At 35.4% G+C, this 24,392-nt stretch overlaps 1 protein-coding gene across 2 annotated transcripts; it reads left to right on the top strand.

Moving 5' to 3' along the window:
* Positions 1 to 295: 295 nt before the first annotated feature.
* Positions 296 to 12,705, top strand: LOC145630808 (ent-kaurene oxidase, chloroplastic-like). 2 transcript variants are annotated; one of them, XM_081682964.1, is made up of 9 exons: positions 297 to 462; positions 544 to 606; positions 1,557 to 1,717; positions 10,398 to 10,559; positions 10,662 to 10,802; positions 10,908 to 11,162; positions 11,263 to 11,424; positions 11,517 to 11,711; positions 12,190 to 12,705. In XM_081682964.1, exons 1-9 carry the CDS (start codon positions 324 to 326, stop codon positions 12,499 to 12,501), a joined length of 1,590 nt encoding a protein of 529 aa, XP_081539090.1. In that variant the 5' UTR covers positions 297 to 323; the 3' UTR covers positions 12,502 to 12,705. The 2 variants fall into 2 exon arrangements, with proteins under 2 accessions (XP_081539089.1, XP_081539090.1); XM_081682963.1 differs by having other exon boundaries at positions 296 to 606.
* The last annotated feature ends 11,687 nt before the right edge of the window (positions 12,706 to 24,392 follow it).

Below are 24,392 nucleotides of genomic sequence, written 5' to 3'. Positions count from 1 at the left end.
CTTTTTACAAGGAAATAAATCCTCTTCTACAATTCACTTCTAATCTAGACATGACACCTTGAACAGATGCACAACAGATAATCCACTAAAGTAATTAATTTGTTCCCACCCAAAAAAATAAAAACTTTGATTTTCGCACAACATTATTGTCCTGTTCTTTTTAACTATAAATAAATATACCAAAATTCATGTCATAGAAAAAAAAAAAAAAAACCCCAAATACAAAGTACTCTGCTCAGTTCAAAATATTTTTATTGGGGTTGTCACAAAAAATATTTTGGTAATTAGTCAAAATTATATATTTCTGCTTATGTTAAAATTATATGAAATCAACTTTAATTTATTTTTGTTGTACATTTGTTTTTCAGAGAAATTGCGTTGATTCAAAGAGGAAAGAGCAATTTGAATATCCTGAATTACCCTTTGATATAGTGGTAATTAACAGAACAATGGAGATGATTGGTATGAATTTTCTGGAAAATCCATTTGCTACAACGATTGCAATAGTAGCAGTTTCATCAATTGTATTGATGGTATTGTTAGGGAAATCATTTGTGAATGGAGGAAGAAATTTTTCTGTTTCATCTCAAGGTCCTCCTGTCCCTAGTAAGTCCTCATTCTTATTTTTTTTATTTAATTGCTTAAATGAATAAAAAGTTTGCAAATAGTGAATAATACATAATTTAATAAGGGATTGGTAAATACAGCGTGTCTTTTCCTCAAAAAAAAAAAAAAAAAATACAGCGTGTCTACAAACTGGATTTTTTCTTTTCCAAAAAAAAAAAAAAAACTGGATTTTTTTTGAATTGTTATTATGTTTTTATTTGTGAATTTACGAGTAAAATCTTCTTGTTTATAATTTAATATTAATCTATTGGTTTATCAACAATGGAGTTTTTTTTATTTATTTATTTATTTTTTTTAGTCATTTGCATTTTAGTTGGACTTCTATTTGACCGTTAATATGTATGCACATTTAAAAAAATTGATAAACTCATTTGCAATTTATTTTTTTTTAATTAAATGCACATTATGGAGTCAATATGGTCAAATTTAATAGTAAGGGAGGGTGAGGGATAACTAAAGTGGTTAGAGCTCCCGTCCCGATTTCAAGATATCCTTATATTAATCTCATTACTCGCCCTTATGGAACTCAATACACCAAGGGAAAAAAAAAGGGACGTTAGTGTATGTCATACAACTGTGAGCTCTAGCACATTATTTTTTGGTTAGTGATTTTTTATTTACCTTGAAGAGAATATTGTACAAATGATTAAGGTAGGAAGATTTTTCAGGAGATATGGCCATGTGTCATTCGGTTATTGATTCAGTAGCAAAGTAGATGGAGTATCTGGGACCATATAAATCCTAAAGTATGTTGTATGAATGTATGATGTAATATGAAGTAGAAGATTACAAAATTGGAAAAGAGTCTGACATTTTTGTTTTGTAACCCAGTTTTGAAATTTTTTGATTTTGTCATTGGTCATTTCATTTGTGTTGAATTTGATTGATTTTTTGGCGAATTAAGTTTGAAACAAATGGTAATGATGCAGAGGTTCCTGGTCTGCCTTTACTTGGGAATTTGCTGCAACTCAAAGAGAAGAAGCCTTACAAGACATTCACTAAATGGTCTGAAGATCACGGTCCTGTTTATTCGATTCAACTTGGTTCTTCTCATTTGATTGTGCTTAGTAATTCAGATGTTGCGAAAGAGGTAGTTCTTACTCATTGTCGTCATCATCATGAGATACATTCTATAAAGACCAATTCTGTGCTTTGCAGCATATCTGCATATTGTTAATGTTTACTGTTTTTACTAATCCGTAATAAGCTATACATAGATATGCTCTATAACTTATTTGCTACTTTTTTTTTTTATGTGTACTGTTTGATATATTGATTATGTGATAAATATTGTGATTAAGGATTTTTTCATGTCTGGGGCTCTGGGGTATGCATGCTGATGTGTATCGCCAAGGGAGACTCATTTGACAGTTAATGAATTAGCAAGAGAGAAGACGAAGTAAGTAGTGTAATGAGGTGATTTTTTCGATTTAATTAGAAAGAGGGAGGAGAAACAGAACTGTTTAGGAAGGATGATAAACTTATTCTAAAAATTTCCTGTATGAGTTGTATCAATCAAGGGGTTGGATGTGTTTTGTTGAGGCCTTAAGAGTAGGAAGGAGATTATTGAACAAGGGGCTTGATGTGTTTGGTTAAAGCCATATCTATGTACTCGGTTCTTTGTCTCCTTAGGCAGGATGTTTTCGACATTCATATTGCATTTTCTTAAGGCCAACTTTTTTCTTCAAGCCTTTTTCCCCTTTGCCCCCCCCCCCCAAATTCTTCCTCCTTTTCTAATTTCTACGTGTTTATGCAAAGAGAATGGGAACGAGGTTTGTTTTAGCTTTTAACTTTTTATTAATGAAACTTTTTATTCTGTAGAGTATTAAAGCAAGTCTTATAATGTTGGGGAATATGTTTATGAACAAGGGTCACAAAAATAGCAAACAAATTAGAACGGAAAAAACTCCGAGGCGTGAACGGAATCACTTTCCCAAAAGTATAATTCCGACCCTATACTACAACCGGGTTTTCATGGAAATTTACTTAGGAGATACAACGAAGAAACAATTGCAATCACAAGTAGGATGATTACAATTCAATGTATAAAAGCTTGTGTAATTATGATGATGATAATTAGAATTGCAAATGAAGGTTTCAAGAAGGAAAAGAAAATTGCCTTACTTTTCTTCTTTTAAACGTATATCCCACATATGTACAGTAGTACATATATATATTAGAGCCAAAACAAAACCAACAGCCATGAAAATAACTGTCGTCACTTGAAGGAAACCGTCTAAATTCAACCACCCAAACATGCGCGCCCGATCGGGCTGCCACCGCCCGATCAGGCGGTTCTAAGTGACGATTCACTGCCCTTCAAGGGCCCGATCGGGCGAAAGTATTTCGATCGGGCAAAGTCTTAGCAAAATTAAACCTCCCTCTCGCGCCCTATCGGGCGGTGGCTGCCTGATCGGGCGGTGGAGATGGTAAAATTTCAGCCAACCTCGCGCCCGATCGGGCGAGCACCACCCTGACCGGGCTACCGATCGGGCACTAAGAGGACAAACACTTTGTCTTCTCTAAACCATAGATACATGTTTCTCGTTGCCGAGAACATAATTTTTCCTTCAAATTATTTTGCCTTTAATAATCTTTATTAATTAGTTTACAACACCTTTGCCTAAGTAGACTAATTAATTAACATGAATTTGTCTAAATTCTCAAAATTATTCAGCAATCCTCCCCCATTTTGAGAATTAAACTAGACACATTGCAAAAACATCATTATCACAAAACAATCTTATGCATAAATGAAAGTGTACATAGACTTGAACTCCCACTTAGTGCAATATACAATTCAAGAATCCGTATCGATTTGGTATCGTAAAACGTTTGAACCAAAAGCAACACATTTGGAAACTCGAAGATATGACACACACAAGATTAATTACTTAAATACATATTAGTTTGACACTAAAAGCCATGTGTCCATATCTATTCATAAGTACATCAAAGCTACACCCCTAATAGCTTCTTGAAGTGGCTAAACCTCGTACTTATATAGGTAGAGTTCCAACATGCTCCTCTGACCAAAGCACTTTAATCAGGAATTCTATTAAGTTTAAAACAACCTCTTTTCCATCACAGAAAAACCGGAACTTTACCTTGGATGAATAAACAAGTTCCCAATCAACAATTAAGAGAATTAATCTCATTGAACTTAAGACCCAATGTCTTATTGGGCGTTAAGTTGAGATTCTCCTAATTGTGATTATTTAGGGTTCCAATCCTAAACCGATTGCCATCCTACTGTTAACATCTCTAGCCAATGCCTTTGTAAAACAATCGGCGAGATTTAGATCCGTTCGAACATAATCAATAGTGATCACACTATCCTTGATAAGTTCTTGGATGTAACTGTGCCGTACTCCAATGTGCCTTGACTTACCATTATAAACTTGGCTATAAGCCCTTGCCAAGGTAGCACTGTTATCGCAATGTATCACTATTGGTGATATCGGTTTTGGTAACAAAGGTATCTCTAACATGAGATCCTTCAACCATTCGGCTTCTTTACCTGCCGAATGCAAAGCAATGAACTCCGATGTCATTGTGGAGTCCGCAATGCAAGTTTGTTTCTTTGAAGCCCATGAAATGGCACCTCCCCCATATCGGAAAACCCATCCACTTGTGGTGGAATGATCTTTGTTAGAGATCCAACTTGCATCCGAATACCCTTCCACAACCGAAAGATATCCACTATAAGACAAACCAAATTCCTTGGTTTTCTTCAAGTACTTCAACAAGCGTCGAACCGCTTGCCAATGTTGCATACTAGGCTTGCTAGTGTACCTGCTCACTTGACCAACTGCATAAGCAATATCAAGTCTAGTACTTGTCATGGCATACATCAAACAACCTATTACTTTAGCATATTCAAGTTGTGAAACCGCATAACCTTCATTAGGTATCAACTTTGTGCTAGGATCCATAGGTGTTGAATAAAGAGAAGTAGTGTCTTCACTCACATTGAATTTCTTGAGCACTTTCTCAATGTAATGAGATTGTGACAAGATCAATTTTTCTTTTTCCTTTTTTATCCTTATGCCCAAGATGACATCCGCTTCCCCCATGTCTTTCATGGAAAACTTTGAACTAAGGAATGACTTTGTCTTTTCAACTTGTGACAAATCAGTTCCAAAGATCAACATGTCATCTACATATAGACAAATTATGACACCTTGACCATTGTCATCAAATTTGCTATAAATACACTTGTCTGAATTGTTCAACTTAAAACCATTAGACAACACAACCTCATCAAATTTTTGATGCCATTGCTTAGGTGCTTGCTTTAGCCCATATAAAGATTTAATCAACTTGCAAACCTTCTCTTCTTGACCTTCCACAACAAACCCTTCCGGTTGTCGCATGTAAACTTTTTCCTCTAGATCTCCATTCAAGAATGCTGTCTTGACATTCATTCGATGGATCACAAGATTGTGGATAGCCGCAAGTGCTATCAACAATCTTATAGTTGAGATTCTAGCAATAGGTGCATATGTATCGAAATAATCGATACCAAGTTTTTGTGTAAAACCTTGTGCCACTAACCGGGCTTTGAACTTTTCAACCGTTCCATCAATCCTCAATTTCCTTTTGAAGATCCATTTGCACCCAATTGGTTTACATTTTGGTGGTAAAGTAGCTAATACCCAAGTATTGTTTCCCATGATGGATTCCATCTCATCATTAATGGCTTCCTTCCAAAATGGAGCATCACGAGACCTCATAGCCTCATCATAGGTCAAAGGATCATTTCCACATTAAAAATGTATGGAAATTGTGTTGAAACAGATTCCCTTGATCCTTCAACTAAGTACACATGAAAGTCCGGGCCAAAAGATTTTTCTTTCCTTGCCCTCTTACTTCTCCTAGGTTGTGATGATGATGTAGATGCCTCCTCTAAATGAGTTTGGTCATCCACTTCTTCATCAATAACAATTTGATCAATACTTTGAGCATTGGCACTTGGAGTTATATCCTTTGGTCTAGGAATTGAAGAAAATCGATTTTCATCAAACAATGCATCCCTTGACTCAATGGTGGTGTGAATCGACCAAAAGTCATTTTGTTCTATTACATAGAATCTATAGGATTTGCTATGATCCGCATATCCTATAAACATGCATTCTAACTCCTCTTTCACCTAACTTTTTACGTTTAGGTTCCGGCACTTTTACAATTGCCCTACAACCCCAAACTTTGAGATGACTCAAGTTTGGTTTCCTTTTATACCATAGCTCATATGGGGTTACATCTTTCCCTTTCATGGGAACACGATTTAACACGTAACAAGCCGTTAAAACGGCTTCACCCCAAAAACCATCACTTAAACCTGAATATGACAACATAGAATTTACCATTTCTTCTAGTGTCCTATTCTTCCTTTTAGCTATACCATTTTGCTGTGGTGTATATGCTGCGGTAGTTTCATGTACTAAACCTAAAGATTGGAAATAACTTGGGTCATAGTATTCACCTCCTTTATCAGTTCTTAACTTTTTAATCTTTTCATTGGTTTGCAATTCTACTTCACTTTTGTAAATTTTAAATTTATCAAGGGCTTCATCTTTAGAGAATAATAAATAAATGTAACAAAACCTTGAATAATCATCAATAAAAGTTACCAAATATTTCTTATTCCCTAAAGAAGGTGTGTTGTGAAAATCACACAAGTCACTATGCACTAATTCAAGCAATGAATTATTTTTCTCAACAACTTGAGGAAATGGTTTCCTTGTGATTTTGGTTAACATGCATGTTCTACACTTCTCTATTCTTGGATCAAACACAAGTATCATATCATGCTTTGACATAAAATATAACTTTTTATAATTAACATGACCAAGTCGCAAATGCCATAGAGAAGAGTTATCATTAACAACATACACAACATCATTCAAAGTATTTGAAATACTTAATTTAAACATACCATTACACAAATAACCAAGTCCTACAAATTGACCTCCTTTAGACAAAATAAATTTATCTGACTCAAACACCATCTTAAAACCTAATCGATTCAAGATCGCACCGGATACAAGATTTCTCCTAAGTTCGGGAGAATACAAGACATCTCTTAAAATAAGAGATTTTCCCGAACTAAAGACTAGCTCCACTTGTCCTTTGCCAAGCACATTAGCTGTAGAGTCATTGCCCATATAGAGAATTTCTCCATCATCAACCTCCAAGAAGGTCTTGAACAATGATCTATCATTGCACACATGCCTCGATGCTCCCGAATCGATATACCACGAACAATCAGCCGCCTGTACACAATTGATTTCAGAAATCATGCACATATAATTCATAAATGAATTAAATGAAATTTGTGCACAAGATTTACCTTGTTTGTCTTGGGATTGGCTAGCATTGCCATTCCCATCTTGAGCCTTCTTCTTGCTCATCCTTTTCTTTCAGATTGTGCAATCTTTCTTGAAGTGACCGGGTTTTCCACAAACCCAACAAGCACGTGACTTTGAACCATCACCGCTTAACTTAAGCTTCTTGCCTTTATTTTTGTTTGAGTCATTACCCCTTTTTCTCACATTTTGTTTGGCATCCTCCACTACATTTACCGTAGTAGAACTAGGATTTCCATCCTTATTTCCCTCTTGCACCCGGATTTCTTCCTCAATCCGGATGTGAGAAGCCAAACCTTCGAGGTTAACATCATCCTTCCTATGCTTTAAACCACTTTTAAAGTCTTTCCAAGAAAAAGGTAACTTGTCTATTATAGATGACACTACAAAGGTCTCATCAAGAACTATGTTATGCTGTCTAAGACTTCCTATAATTCTTTGTATCTCAGGAAATTGCTCCATAACAGGCCTACTATCAATAATTTTATAATTATTAAATTTACTAACAAGAAACTTTTTGCTAGAAGCATCTTCAGCCATATATTTAGCCTCTAAATCATCCCATAGAGACTTAGCAGAATCAATAAACTGATAGATATCAAAGAGTTCATCAGACATACCGTTGAGAATATGACCACAACAAATATAATTGTCGTTTTCCCACTTGTTGCGTTTCCTCACTTCATCCATTGTTTCCTCCTCCTTTTCCTCGGGTTTCGGAGTAGCAAGAACATAAGCCACCCCAACTGTAGTCAAGAAGAAATGCATCTTCCTCTTTCGGAAATCAACACCTTCGAATTTGTCCAACTTTTGAATGTTGGCCATCAATTCCTTAACATTTGCCATCTTTGTCAATTATACTTTTGGATTGTTGGGGAATATGTTTATGAACAAGGGTCACAAAAATAGCAAACAAATTAGAACGGAAAAAACTCCGAGGCGTGAACGGAATTACTTTCTCAAAAGTATAATTCCGACCCTATACTACAACCTGGTTTTCATGAAAATTTACTTAGGAGATACAACGAAGAAACAATTGCAATCACAAGTAGGATGATTACAATTCAATGTATAAAAGCTTGTGTAATTATGATGATGATAATTAGAATTGCAAATGAAGGTTTCAAGAAGGAAAAGAAATTTGCCTTACTTTTCTTCTTTTAAACGTATATCCCACATATGTACAGTAGTACATTTATATATTAGAGCCAAAACAAAACCAACAGCCATGAAAATAACTGCCGTCACTTGAAGGAAACCGTCTAAATTCAACCACCCAAACATGCGCGCCCGATCGGGCTGCCACCGCCCGATCGGGCGGTTCTAAGTGACGATTCACTGCCCTTCACAGGCCCGATCGGGCGAAAGTATTTCGATCGGGAAAAATCTCAGCAAAATTAAACCTCCCTCTCGCGCCCTATCGGGCGGTGGAGATGGTAAAATTTCAGCCAACCTCGCGCCCGATCGGGCGAGCACCACCCTGACTGGGCTGCTGATCGGGCACTAAGAGGACAGACACTTTGTCTTCTCTAAACCATAGATACATGTTTCTCGTTGCCTAGAACATAATTTTTCCTTCAAATTATTTTGCCTTTAATAATCTTTATTAATTAGTTTACAACACCTTTGCCTAAGTAGACTAATTAATTAACATGGATTTGTCTAAATTCTCAAAATTATTCAACATATAATACTCTACAGAATAAAAAGTTTCATTAATAAAAAGTTAAAAGGTATAAATTTGAAGGCAAAACCCCTTTTTATAAGCAAGAAAGCCTTACCCCAAGATGGGATTGTCCTCTCCGAAGCACAAGCACAACACATGACTCGGGTTCCCAAAGAATGGACCCCAAATCCTTCACCTTGGAAAAATTGAAATCTCAATGAAATTTCATTTCATAATTGTTCTCAAGCAGTAGATATGAACAAGATAACTTCCGGACAACCTGTATATTTACCAATGATTTTCATTACACAATTTATCCACACTAGACAACTTATCTGTCTGAAATTTTCAAGTCTTGCGTTTGCCTTAGATTCTTAATTATAGCAGCATTAACAGGGACCTTGTCATGCTAAGGAACAGATCTTTTGAGCATCTTACTCTTTTGCATGTCTACTCCCTGATAGCCTGCAGCTTGTTGCCACCAAAACTCAAATACAACCAGGAAAAAACTTGAAATAATCTTCTACTAATGTCACATTTTAAAAACAGTAAGCGATAGTTTCAGGTGTAAATCCACACTTAAGACAGATTCCATCATCACAAGTAATCAATAAGTTTTTGTCAAACCCAAATAGTTAGCCAGCTAAGTAGCTAATGAAAGCATGTTTAAGCTGGTCAAAACTATTTCAAACCCCTGTAGTCATGACCTCATGGGGTATGAGGGCCATCATATGAGGGAAAAAAAGAATAAACCTCCATATCCTTATGATTAGTCAATATCTCAATATCTACTTTTTTAAACTTCAATATTGAGATTACTTTTTTTCCCATGAGGGGAAAAAAAGTAATCTCAATATCTCATACGTTCATACCCTTATGTACTTGTGTAATGACAGGGGAAAAAAAGTAATCTCAATATCTCATACGTTCATACCCTTATGTACTTGTGTAATGACTAATGAGCTAATGCCTACTAGGAATAAACCTCCATTTTAATTCCATCATAAGCATCAGCAAAAGTGCTCCTTATCTGGCATATAATTTTTTCAATGCCATGAAACACTTGAAGGGGGTCTATAATCTCACAAATCTGACCCATCTACCCATTTTTAGCCTTAAAAACCAGTTTCTGAACTGATTTACTTCATATTTTTTCATATTGTCCGTAATTTCTGGGTAAATGGTTTCCATTTACACCTGAAGGATGGGAATGTATCTTGCAACTTCTGTCCTCTTTATGGCTGCTGCTCTTACATAAGCAACATTATCTACTAAGAGTTTATAAATTGACTCCCTTGAATTTTGTGAACTGTAAAAATCCAAGTTTCTGAAAATAAAATCTTTAATCATATATGTGGTTCATGCAACTTATAGTACAATTATGGCAGTTTGAAAACTGTCGTCAATCACTTTATCACTGTCTGCTAGTTTAGTAAATAGGAATTAGAAAGCACCAGATTTTGAAATTTTGGTATTGTCTAGACACTTGCACTCTGTACCAAAGGGTCATCAAAGCTCAGTATAAAGGACTTTCCAAAATATGATTGAGGAGTTGTGAAGAATATGTTGAAGTGTATCCTTGCCTCCTTTGTTTTGGTGCTGTTCAGTCATATTTAGCATCACACGGATTCCCAGTTGGAAAAATGAGCTTCTGTCTTTATATGCTCACGCTTGTTTTAACCACAAGCTGTTAGGCAAGTGTATTAACATTTTTTTTCTCTCTCATTATATTTCAGGCTATGGTTACCCGCTTCTCATCTATCTCGACCAGAAAATTATCAAATGCCCTTAAAATCCTTACCTATGATAAATGCATGGTTGCAACTAGTGACTATAACGAGTTTCACAAAACAGTTAAGAAATACATTATTTCTTATCTATTGGGCTCAAATGCTCAGGTATTGTCCTACCTTTATTTGTACTTGGAGGTTGCTCTACAAGTTTTTAATACAATAATACATACATTTATCTGAAAAATCGTCTCCATGCCTTAATTGCAGAAGCGCAGTAGAACAATTCGTGAAACCATGTTGGAGAATGTAGTAGGCTTCTTCAATATGCATATAAAGAGCCACCCCCTTGAAGCAGTAAATTTCAGGAAAATATTTGAGTCGGAGCTTTTTGGATTAGCTTTGAAACAAGTACACCACTGTTTCTCTTAGTCGAGTAGTTTGGACATGATTTTGGCGTATGATTAACAATGTGTTAAATTGGCTTATAATGACTAACAATAACTTCATGGACAGGCTTTAGGACGGGATGTGCAGTCTCTTTTTGTTGAAGAGCTTGGAACTACCCTGACAAGAAATGAAATATTTCATATTCTAGTTTTGGATATGATGAAGGGTGCAATTGAGGTCGATTGGAGAGATTTCTTTCCCTACCTCAAATGGGTTCCTAATAATACGGTAGAAGCAAATATCAAAAAGTTGGATTTTCGCAGACTAGCAGTGATGAAGGCACTTATGAAGGAGCATAAGGAACAAAACAAAGGCAAAAAGGTATTTAATTTGAAAGAATTATCCTGAACTTTTATGTAGCTCCTAAGTTTTCTCCATCACAAGTCGCTAATAAAATTATAATTGTTGCAAATCTAAATAGGATTTCAATTCGTATCTTGACTTCTTGCTGTCAGAAGCAAATACGTTGACAGAGACTCAACTAGCTATGCTGCTGTGGGAGCCAATCATCGAGTCTTCTGATACCACCTTAATCTCAACAGAATGGGCCCTTTTTGAACTTGCCAAGGATCCTGAGCGTCAGGTTGTTCAAGACAGACTTTTATTACCGATATAATTCTATCTCATTTCAGCTAGCTACTCATTATCTAATTTGCAAGCATTATTGGTGGACAGGAGCGACTGCATCAAGAAATACAAGCTGTTTGCGGCTCTGATAAGATTACAGAAGATCATTTATCTCAGTTGCCATATTTATCGGCTATTTTTCATGAAACTTTGAGGAAGCACAGCCCTGTTCCCATTATTCCTATACGATATGTGCACGAAGATACTGAGATAGGAGGCTACCACATTCCTGCTGGAACTGAGGTTTGATTTCCTCCATGCCCTTATATTCAAGCTTGGTTTGATTGGACAGAATGAATAGTATATTAGTTATGTATAGTCCTTGATGATTCACATCATTGAAGTTAAAAATGTGATTAAGCCACAAGGGGATGTATGAGGGCGAGGGTGAAATTGAACGCCCCCTCTCTCTCACAAAGGAATGTTTTTTCCTTTATTGGGTGGATAGTTTAATTACTCTAACCTTTCAGATGAGCAAAATGAGAAAAATGGAGGAAATTTTCATTGCTACACCTCTCCCCCCCCCCCCCCCCCCCCAAAAGGCCTCAACCCCCTAAACTCTTTCAATAAACTTCAAGTACCCTCAAAACTCGGACATGGAGTATGGAGTTATGGACACTAGATACTTTATTGGGTAAAATAAATGGAAAGATTTCGACAAATATATAGCTGAGTCTGACGGCCATTTGCTTCTTATCTGACTATAGACCGTCTTACGCAGATTATAGTGAACCTCTATGGATGTAACAGAGACAAAAATCAATGGGAAAATCCTGATGAGTGGATTCCAGAGAGATTCCTAGATGACAAGTACGATCCTCATGATCTTTACAAGACGATGGCTTTTGGAGCAGGCAAAAGGATCTGTGCTGGTTCGCTTCAGGCCATGTTAATATCTTGCACATCCATTGGTAGATTGGTGCAAGAATTCGAGTGGAAGCTGCAGCCTGGGCAGGAAGAGGACATCGACACTGTCGGTCTCACCACACATAAACTTCATCCTCTGCATGCCATCATAAATCAGAGACGTTAAATAAATCAACTTAGAAAATTTTTCTGCCTGCAGGAGACATGACTGGTTTCTCGACAAAGTAGACAGAGATTGTCAGGTGAGAAAATGTATCTACAGACAACTTATGGTAATAATCATCAAAAGAACTTTATAATTTACAAAAATAAAACAAGACTTTATACAGCTAAAGGAATGTAATGTCATATTTTAGTTTGTTGTTCTTTATTATGTTACAACTTAAACTGTCTCCTGTGATCCTGCCTGCAATTAAATTGTGCTGCATATACTTCGCTTCTAACATGGCTAAACCTTCGGAATGAGCTCTGTCACCATAACACGACACACAACCACCTTTGTATCGTCTGTTACAAGATCTGCGGTTTTTGTTTTCAAAATTTTCATACTCAAGTTAATTCATTTCTTTGAAAAGTATAAAAATTTCTCGGCCTATTCATTCGTTATGTTATGGTTGAGATAAGCCCAACAGTATGATGGTTAAGCTGACAACAGTCATATAAATATGAGGCATTATAAAGTATTTTTGATCTGTTATGCTGACAGAATTTTGTGATTGTTACAAGGAAACAGCTAATTTCTCCATAATCAAATATAATGTCCTAGTATTGAGGCCTTGTTTAGTTTGATGTAATACATTTTCAACGAAAAATTAATTTTCGTAGAAAAGTTCTATATATATATATATATATATATATATATATATATATATATATATATATATATATATATATATAAAGAGTAAAAGTTGTAAGAGCACTCACACTAGTGAGCAAAATTTTTTTTGCTCATTCTCTCTCTAGCCACTTTCTCTCTCTTACCAACCATGAGCATTTTTTGTGAGCAAATTTTATCCCACTAGTGAGAAAAAAAAAAATTGCTCATCAATCTCTCTCCTACTTTTTCACATACCCCATCGACATTTCTCTCTCTTACACATCACCATATTATTATTAATTATGTTTTGGTTAAATGAAGTTTTAGTGCTAATAATTACAATTATACTATTATTTAACTTAATACAATTATTAAATATTAATTAATAATATTGAATTTTAATCGCTAAACAATTATAAATTATAAATCTCACTAGAAATGGGAGAAGAATAATATAGAGTGTTTTTGTGATTTTTGAAATTATACCAAAATATGTCAAAATGGATCTCTATTTGTAGAGAAAAAAAAAATTATAACTGTTGATGAATTTTTATTTTTTTTTAATTATAAATCGGCCAAAATAGCCGTTTTAAATTAATTACCGTTTAAAAACGGTAATATTTGCTGATTGGAGGAAGAAGCCGACAGAGACATTGGAGAAATGCTGGGCCCCACAGTTACTATTCATCCTCAAATTTGCTCATAGGATGAGCAAAATCAGAAATGCTCATGAGCATTTTTCAATATGCTTATTGATGGGGAACCATTTTTAACAAATTTGCTCACCATTTTTGCTCATGAGCAAAAAAATGCTCACTGATGTGAGTGCTCTAAGGATAGATGAGAGAAAAGTAAAAAGGATATGAGGAGGAGGGATGAAAATATGATTTCTCTTGTTTTGTACACGAAAAATTTTCAATCATTAAAGATGTAAATTTCCGTCATTGGGATAATTGTTTTTCATGCACCCTGACCTTCACAAAGGAAAATATAAAAACTATTTTCCATGAAAGTATTTTACATCAAACGCCCATATTGTATAAATGAAAGTAAAGAATATGTTCTTTATTTCAAAAAGGACAAAAAAAGGTTTCTTTATCTTCAAAAGTTTTTCCTCATGGTAAAATGTAACTATGGAAGTAGCTGTTAGTTGTGAACTTGTGATAGTAGCTGTTAGTCGTGGACATGTAATAGTAGTTATTAGTTGTGAAGTTTTATTGATAGCTATGAATAGCTGTGAATAAGCCACTAAGATCGAGTTTGGCAAAATAGTTGTTGATTATTTGTAAGCTTGCCAGTTGACCTTTTGCATTATTAATTTGTTTTACTTTGACCATGATTTTTACCAGCTATGTTATTTGGATTTGAGTACCCATATCCAACACGGATACTTATTCAAGTGTCTGACTTGACTATTCTGTGCAAAATTTTCATGTTTTTGAAATAATAAAATAAAGTGTCCAAGTGTCCCATTTATGTCCTAGTGTCGAGGGTCCAACATGGGTACCTGAGGTAAAATGAAGACTTCGAGTAACATAGTTTACTAGTATGTTAAAAACAATTAGTAGTATAATTGAATAAGCTAATTTTAGATTCATTATATAACTTTTGCATATCCACTTTTCATAACTTTTATTAAAATACTAGTTTGTAGCCCGAGCGTTGCACCGAATTAAACATAATGTTAGTAAAATAAGAGAGTTTAAAGAGAATAAATCTCTATTGTTTAGGAATTGTTGAGGCTATTCCCCTTTATTCATGTTTTTTAGGCTATATAATTATTTTTATCCTTCTATTAGTTTACTTATAAAGATTATTATTGGTTAATATGGTAAGAAGTGTGATCTTATATCCATGAGGTTCGGTGTTCAAAACTTATAAGATGTATTTTTCACAATAATAATGACACAGAATAGTTGTTACAATACTAGTAGTGACGTGGCATATTAACATTTTTAGGAACGCTTTTAATAATATATAAAACTATAGATGATTAAAATATGTTTAAATTGTGCATTGACAAAATGACTAGTGTGCAAGTCAAAATGATTTATTTTTTATTTTTTATTTTTTTTTATTTTTTTTATTTTTTTTTTGAAACAAATCAATTCATTAATAAAAAAGACATACGACATCTACAAATGAAGTCTAAATTAACAAAAACGTAAAATTGAATCAAATAAGGGTTTCCTTCATCAAAGCTACGTTCGCTGAATAGATCTTGCACTATGGTACATTTCTTCCACACATTACAGGATCATACAACCTTTTGGAGACGGTTTCACAATGTGTTATAGCCATAAGGTTGATTGTCATCTTATTCAATGAACACATTTGAAAATTTGACAACCGTTGCGATTCCGAACAAATTTTAACCAATGAACTGATAATAATAGGATAAAAGATGAGTACCTTTTCCGAACAAATTTTAACCAATGAACTGATAATAATAGGATAAAAGATGAGTACCTTTTTTTTTTTTTTTATATAAACCCTAACTGTTGGGAATTTTTCAACTCTCGTCCTACTGTGGTTCACGTTTTTAAGCATGGCTGCGCTCTAAGAAAAAGAAGCTAGAGAAAAAGAGTCGCCAACAAGTTTTAAGAACTTGTAAACCGTTCTGAGGTGTGAAGGTTACACCTCATTCACAATCACAAAGATCGCTAACTCCATAGTGGTCCGGAACCATGATGGGATGTTTAGGGATGATGGTACGAATCCAACCTAAAGGAGATTGAACCTGCCCTAAATAGGCCTTTGCTTAATTCTTATGATATTCACGTGCGCTTTTTCGATTAATATACATACATCAAATTAATCCTAAACTTATTTGATCTACGTAGGTTGATTTTTAATGCACAATCAATTCTATTTTTGTGATCACTTTAACTAAAATCATATTAAACTTAAATCTAATTATTTACTAGATTAAGTCCCGTGCCACGCACGGCTTTTACAAAATTTTATAATGAATTGTATATATTTTTAGTCAAAATCTACCAAAAAAATAATATTTATATTTTTAAATGAATTTTAAACAGTTTGAACCTTAATTTATATCCAGAACTGAACCCCAAATCTGGATTAGCCCAAAGGGTGAACCGATGGAATTTGTTATATACACCCGGGTGCACCTTACACCCAACTAATCCAAGGTTAGTTTTTGCTCTTCATTTGATGATTAAATGAAAAGCAAACACCAAAATGAGAGCAAAATTCTCATGGGTGCATGCATGTACAGTGCACTCGTGTATGTAACAATCTCACGTGAACTGGGTGAAACACCATAAAAAAAGGAAGTGAAATGTTTAATACAGTAAAAAGACATGGAAAATGTGTGAATTTGGTGAATATATTTTTGTAAGGAAGTGAATTAAAAAGAAAAATTGGAGGGAAAAAAACAACGCCAAGAAATGATACGTGTCGTTCTTGGTGTCTGTTTCAGTATTATGTTATTAATTATCTTATTAGGCGCGATTTCAAGTACAAATTTCCTTTAATCCTGCAAGAACAGGGCGTGATCCAAAGCAATAACAATGAATAATCAAGCAAATACGATTAATATAACAATCATCATCGAAACATTGTTAGTGTAATATTCTAAGCATGATACCAAACGGATTAATAACATATATTAGCATGTCATTAATAATGAAATCAAAGCATTATCCTAAATATGATACTAGCAATTAAAATAACACCCTAACATAATATTAGAAATCAAAATAACATTCTAAGCATGATTCTACTCCAAAATCAAAAGAATAATTAAGTAATTAAATAACTTACTATGATGTCTCAACTTTCTTGCTACTAAAACAATACACACATTAGTACACTTCAAGAAAACTACATTAATAGAGTAAAGGAAAAATTGCAAATAATAATACAACCTTTGGCCGGTTGTTTTTAATAATACAACCTTTCAATTATTCATTAATATTACAACCTTTGGGCGGTATGGAATTTTAAACAGGCAAAAAAACTTGTAACCTGTTGAACATGTTAACCATGACACGTGTTGTCATGTAATTGGTCTAAATATTTTTTGATTTATTTATAATGTTATTTAACCTTTAATTCAAAATAAGATTTTAATAATATTGTTTTTAACAAATAAAATATTAAAAGGTTTAAAAAAGCAAAATTTTTCCTTGCCCCACCCCGGCATCCCCTGCCACACCCCGGCGGCCGGCCTCCGATGATCCTCCTCCCTCAGCGTCGGCCGACCCCAAAAATACACCCATCCCCACCACTAAAACCGAATCCCCCAACATAAACCCATTTAACCCAGGAAACCTTTTTTATAAGGTTTCGGGTTTTCTGGGTAAACGGATTTTTGGTGGTTAAAGGTGGGGGAATAGTTTTATGGGGGCCGGCAAACAGGAGAAGGGATGGTTTCTGGGAGGGAAGTCTATTTGGGGCGAGGATGTGCTTGGAATTAGGGATTTGGGGTAAGTTGGTGGCCGTTTATAAAGGGGCGGTAACGTGCAAGGGCACGGTTCAGTTGCTGCCCAAGATGGTTGACGTGGCTGGGCACTTCGCATGGTTGCGCTGTCGGCCGTGGCTGCGCCACGATCTGCGGCGTGTCTGGTAGAGTGCTCAGTCACATAGATAGCAGATCTAGTGTTATGGGGAGGAGCGATAGCCTAACATGCAAGTGTTGTTGTTGGGGATGCCGGAAAAAGAGTCGGCTAGCGCTGGGGGGATATTGATCGTCGACGGGCGGCCGCCTGGGTGGTGAAAGGGTGTTGTTGGTTACCAACCGATGGGTGGGGGGAGGTGATTAGGTGGGTTTTTTTAGTAATAATAATTATGAACAAAATTAATTTTTAATAATTTATATATTTTAAAAATTTAAATACTAAATAAATTTTAAAAAATTAATTTAAATTGACAAAACCAATACAACAATGAAACGTGACATGGTAACCTATAGAAATAGTTTACCAAATTGTTTTTGCCCGTTAAAATTTAACACCTGTAGGGAATATTTCAAACATTACCCCTAGCTTGAACCCCATTGTGATCATACACTAAAGTACGGTGTCGTCCAAAGGGAAAGAAGATGAAGCAAAAGAGTCGCCAACAAGTTTTAGGAACTTGTAAACCGTTCACGAGGTGAAGGTTACACCCTTTAACGATCCAAGAGATCGTCAACTCCAATAAGGTCTTGAACCAAATAGGGTTCGGGGATGAAGGTACAAATCCAACCTAAAAGAGATTGAGTCTGCCCTTATAATAGGCCTCTACTTTATTCTGATCGTATTCATGTACGCTTTCTGACTAACATGCAATCAATAGGTTTACCCTAAACCTGTTTATCTATGTTGGTTGAATATTAATGCACAAAGAAATCTATTATTGGTGATCACTTGAAATATAATCATATTAACCCTAAACAAGATTATCAATTATCTTATTAAGCGTGATTACAAGTACAAATTCCCTTTAAACATGCATAAAGGCGTGATCAAGCAATAACAATAAAAATCAAGCAACATAATAATCATAATAACAATTATAATAATAATAATTAAAATAATTATAAAAATAATCATAATAATGTTAAAGCATAATAATAGCAAGATCCTAGGCATGATACTAACAAGATTAATAACAAACCCTAGCATGTCACTAAACAATAAAGATCATATATTTAGCCCTAACATGATACTAACATGAATATTATGAAAGAACATAAAAGGCATCATAACAATCATACTTAGTATTAAAGTTACCCTAGACATGATACTAGGAATATCATAATAACAACCTAAACATGATTCCTACATAATAACATCAATAAAAACCATTAAAGTACTTACTTTGATGCCTCGTACCTCTTTCTAATAACAAAATACACATGTTAGTAACTTCAAGGAAAATAATAAACAAAACAATTAAATTAAATAATTGAAAGAGAGATTTGGGACCAAACCCTCAGAAATTAAACCTTTCACGTCTAGGGCGAAGGCAACTTCGAATATGGCTAGGTGTGTCTAAGTCTAAGGAATGCAGAATTTTTATATTTGAGAGAAGGCTAGTTTAGAAAAGATAGAGAGAGTAATCAAGAAAATCAGATGAGAGTTGGTGAATGATAGTGAAAACTGATGAATGAAAACGGAGTTTTTACGACGTTATTTATAGAAAAAATCAGCTAAAAAGATAAAACATCAAAAACAGAGTTCTGACGCAAAAGGCCAAGTTGGCGCCAAACGCTGACCTTGGCGCCAGACGCTAAGGCTAGCGTCAGGCGCTACAGCTGGCGTTTGGCGCTGACTCAGAAATTCACGCGTTTCCTTAAAATCAGATAGAAATTGCCGTACAGGAGGATAAAAGAGTATTTTCCTCAAAAATGTTCTTTGATCTTAATTAAAACTCTAAAAAGTCAACAAAAGTCAATTTATCAATGCTAATTGGATTAGGAATGAAAAGAACCTTCTTGAAGTATCTAGAACACTAAAACCATTCCTAATTGCATTAGGAATGATAAATCTATATTAGGCCCTCCTCTAGATCATTGGGCCGCATATAAGGCTCAAACCGGGCCCAGTTCAGTAATTTGGCCATAACTTCCTCAATATTCATCGGAATTGGGCTTATAATATATCGTCGGAAAGCTCTATCCAAGCCCTATCCAACTACACTACTATTGGACCCATATCATGGACCAACCAAACTGGATTGGCTGTTTTCTTAAAATAGGTTTTCAAAAACAGAGAGAAGAGAAAAGAAATTAAAACTATCCGCAACACTAAACTTTCCATACTTTCACTTCATTCGATTATGATTCGACGTGAAAGGTACTCATCACCGGGTTTGGTTTTGGGGAAACACAAATGGGTGTCTACACGTACCTCATAATCTTTATCCAAATTTTATATGGTTGGATAAATCTTGAAATTATATTTCCAATGATATATTATAATATTAATTCCGAGCTATAACGAAAAACATATGAATGAGATATGAAACTCTATCCAAAACTAACACCGTTCTACTATTTCGGGCATATCTTTTTATCTACAAAAGATTTTAATATGATTTTAATTGTTTTGGAAACTATATTTCAAGAGCTTTCCAACGACATATTATATTCCTTATTTGGACTTCTGGATCAAAAGATATGATAAAAACAAAATCCGCAAAAACTGTTGTCCATCGAGTTCTATTTCGATTCGAATTCGGATTCTCTTCTTATTCTTCGACCCTCTGTATTATCTATAAATAGAGGTCATATCTCCCCTTTTTCAATCACACCTAGCCAAGTTCGAAGTTGCCTTCGCCCTAGACGTGAAAGGTTTAATTTCTGAGGGTTTGGTCCCAAATCTCTCTTTCAATTATTTAATTTAATTGTTTGATTTTATTATTTTCCTTGAAGTTACTAACGTGTGTATTTTGTTATTAAAAAGAGATACGAGGCATCCAAGTAAGTGATTTAATTGATTTATTGATATTATGATATAGAAATCACGTCTAGGGTGTTTTGATCTTCCTAGTATCATGTTTAGGATAATTTCTAATATCAAATATGATAATTATGATTTCTGCAATGCTTCCTATTTTCTTTCCTAATATTCATGTTAGTATCATGTTAGGGTTAAAGCTTTGATTTTGATGCTTAACGACATGCTAGGGGTTGTTATTAATCTTGTTAGTATCATGCCTAGGATCTTGCTATTACTATTATGCTTTAACATGATTATTTTAATTATGATAATTATTATTATTATTATTATACTTATTATTATGTTGCTTGATATTTATTGCTTGATCACACCTTTTATGCATGTTTAAAGGGAATTTGTACTTGTAATCACGCTTAATAAGATAATTAATAATCTTGTTAGGGTTAATTTGATTATAATTCAAGTGATCGCCAATAATAGTTTTGTTTGTGCATTAATATTCAACCAACGTAGAAGAACGGGTTTAGGGTTAATCCTATTGATTGCATGTTAGTCAGAAAGCGCACATGAATACGATCAGAATAAAGTAGAGGCCTATTATTAGGGCAGGTTCAATCTCTTTTAGGTTGGATTTGTACCTTCATCCCCGAACTTTAGAGAACTAGAGCCATGGTTAGGCTTCCGCGCGGTGCATCCGGATAATTAACCATGGACCCTCTATTGACTAAACCATATCCCGAATTTTAGAGAACTAGAGCCATGGTTAGGTTGCAAACTCATTGCATCATTTTGTGCCTACTTGACTAATTGTGCATTATTTGTTGTGCATATACTATGTTTTCTTAACCGTTTGTTTGACGACTTGTGTTGAGATTAAATAAATTAATAACTTAAAGAACTTTGCCTAATTAATTAATTAATTAATTAATTAATTAATTAGAATAAATAAAGTCTAATATTTTAATAAGAATTGACCTAGTAGGACTTTAGGCATACCCCTGTTGATTAATAACACCGAAAACAGTTTCAGATTGAAGCTCCAGAATTGGCGCCAAAATCTGAACTGTAGCGCCACTCTGTGGAGTGTGGCGCCTGGCGACAGCTCTGTCGTCTGGCGCTACACTACAAAGAGAGGCGCCAGTCCTGTCGTTTTGACGACAGTTCGGATTATTGATCGAGTCATCACCTAGTGTCTAATTAACCAGTTTGCTAATTAATTCGGTTAATTTTCGCTGTCAATAATACTTTTTTAAGTCATTAATTGAGTTTAGGCACTAAATCCCATGGTCTTACACAAGAGTCCAAACATGTCACTTACACTCAACGCACACACCAATACACACACTTTGACCATGTCTAAGAGAGTCTTGTATGCGCGTTTTTTCCGTCATTTTTTTTGGGGGGTAAGTCGGATATTAATCCTCCAATTTAAATACCATACTTAGTTCCCTAAAAATATATACATTATTTTTTCCTAAAAAAATATACACCCATTTTTTTTTTTTAATTTTTTCCTCTTTAAAAACCGTAAAGTCAAAGTCGATTCGAGTCAAGTAATTAAAACGCAAATTGGTTTAAATTACAGCGCGAGGTCAAGAAAGGAAGGACGGTTAATCAAAGAAAACCTTTTCGTACAAGTCCAACTTTTCGACAAACTCATAGCTCGTAAGAGGAAAGCTAGGACAGTAATGGCAACACAAGAAGAAGTTAATGAGCTTAGGAACCAGCTGGTTACCGTGACTGAGGCACTGAAGCTCCTCACACTTAAGATTGATGATCCCGTGAAGCAACAACAGATGGAACTCATGCAAGAGAGTCTAAGCAAGCTATCTAGAGACTACAAGTTTCAAGGGATAACTTCATAAGGGGTCTCGGTGGACAAAGATCTTCTTCCGCAGAAGTTCAATGCCAACGACATCTCGAAATTCAAAGCAACTGATAACCCTTATTTTCATTTAAGAGCCTTCGAGACAATAATGAGTATTAAGGGTATCGATAAGAAGGTGTTCCCCTCTCTGTTCTCACTATCTCTCGAGACCGTTTGCCAACAATGGTTCTTTTCTCTCAAAAAAGAAAAGACCTCCACCTGGGAGTCCATAGCAAACGCTTTCGTTGATAGATACAAATGCAACATTCAAGTTGAGACTGACCATAGGGAGCTTGAAATCCTCAAGCAGAAGGAAAAGGAAGGCTTCACCTTCTTCTTTAACAAATGGAGAGAAACCTCAGCTAAGATGATCGAGGTGCCGAGTGAAAAAGAGTCTGTAAGGTTGTTCATAAAAAACCTTCAAGAAAAATATTCCAAGCATCTCAAATATCAAAACAATCTCCACACCTTCAAGTCTGTCTACGACATTGGGATCAATATTGAAGACGACCTGGCTAAGTTAAAAGCTGCCAACAATAACTCCAACAGTGGTTGGAAAGGCAAGAAGAACGACAATCCTTCTTCTTCCAAAACCACCCACTCAAACAACGTTAGCACTTTTAACCTAGGTGAAGTCCTTGCTATGAACAATCAAGGACAAAAGAAACCATTTAGGAGGAACTTTACTCCTATTGGCATGAGTTATGACACCGCATTTGATCGATTAAATGCAAAAGGTCTTATAACTCCTATTGGACCATTTGGGGACCCACCAGTCGAAAAGAGGTCGGCTAATTGGAACCCCAATGCACATTGCAAGTATCACCAAGGTAGGGGCCATCTCACCGAAAACTGTTGGAAGCTTAAGGAAGCTATCCAAGACTTAATCGATAACAACAAGCTACCATTGCCCCCTGCCAGTAAGAAGCCAAGTATTGATAATGCGCCCCTCGCTCATTCCTTGGCTATCTCTGATGAGGAAAACGAGGTTGACCCCTCGTCTCTCATTAAACCTGTCAAAGAAATCCATGCCATCGAAGAAGAGGAGGAAATTTTTTTCGACGCCATGGATAACCTTCCAAAACCAGCAAGTAAAGAGGACATACAATCGCTCACACTGTCTATGATGGAAGGATCACATTTGCTACGTGAAACTCTCAAGGCTATAAAGGAACTTCAAAAGAAATATGACGAGGTTCCACTCCCGAAAGATGAACCCAAGAGAGAATTCACACCCATGAGAACAACTTATGAGGCAAAGTGTTTTCCTTTACAAGTCACCGAAAAACCCAAGAAGAGTAATAGAATCTACACTCCAATTGGGATCCCATATATACAAATGTTCGAAATGCTCTCCGAGAGTGGCGAGATCAAACCTCTCGAACCGAGACCATTCGAATCATTGAAAAGGACAGATAGATATTACTGTCAGTATCATCAATCAGGGGGTCACACTATCGAAAACTGTTTTAAATTCAAGGATTTAATTCAGAAAATGATTGATGAAAAGAAACTAGTCCAAGTTCCACAAGAAGACGATGCAAGCATTAATGGAGTTTGGGACAGTGATGAAGAAGACGTCTACTTAAAAGACACAGTAGGATCTTCACCTTCTGTGTCATACGCCATGGACGACTTTTGGGCTGAAGAAGACTCATCGATAGACGCCCTCACAAGATCCGGGAGAATGCAACCTCCCGTTTCAACACAACCCATGCCAACCACACAACAAGTTCCAATACCTATCATTGAAGACAATGATATCGTCAAGCCGTTTAAGAAAACAAAAGTTGAGATGAACGTATGAAAAATTTTGGCGACACCTCGAGAACATAGGTTGGCTGTAATGAATGCTTTAGACGAAATAGGGATAGATTCTGACACCACTCCTGAGGGGTTGGCCAACTTCCTCACGAGTGATCTTCCTAGTCCAATCAATTTGATCACCTTTTTTGACAAGG

The sequence above is a fragment of the Chenopodium album genome, chromosome 5 (assembly GCF_948465745.1).
Source record: "Chenopodium album chromosome 5, dcCheAlbu1.1, whole genome shotgun sequence".
NCBI classification, from domain to species: domain Eukaryota; kingdom Viridiplantae; phylum Streptophyta; class Magnoliopsida; order Caryophyllales; family Amaranthaceae; genus Chenopodium; species Chenopodium album.
Note: the sequence above shows the minus strand (reverse complement) of the source record. Positions and strands in the feature narration are given on the sequence as shown.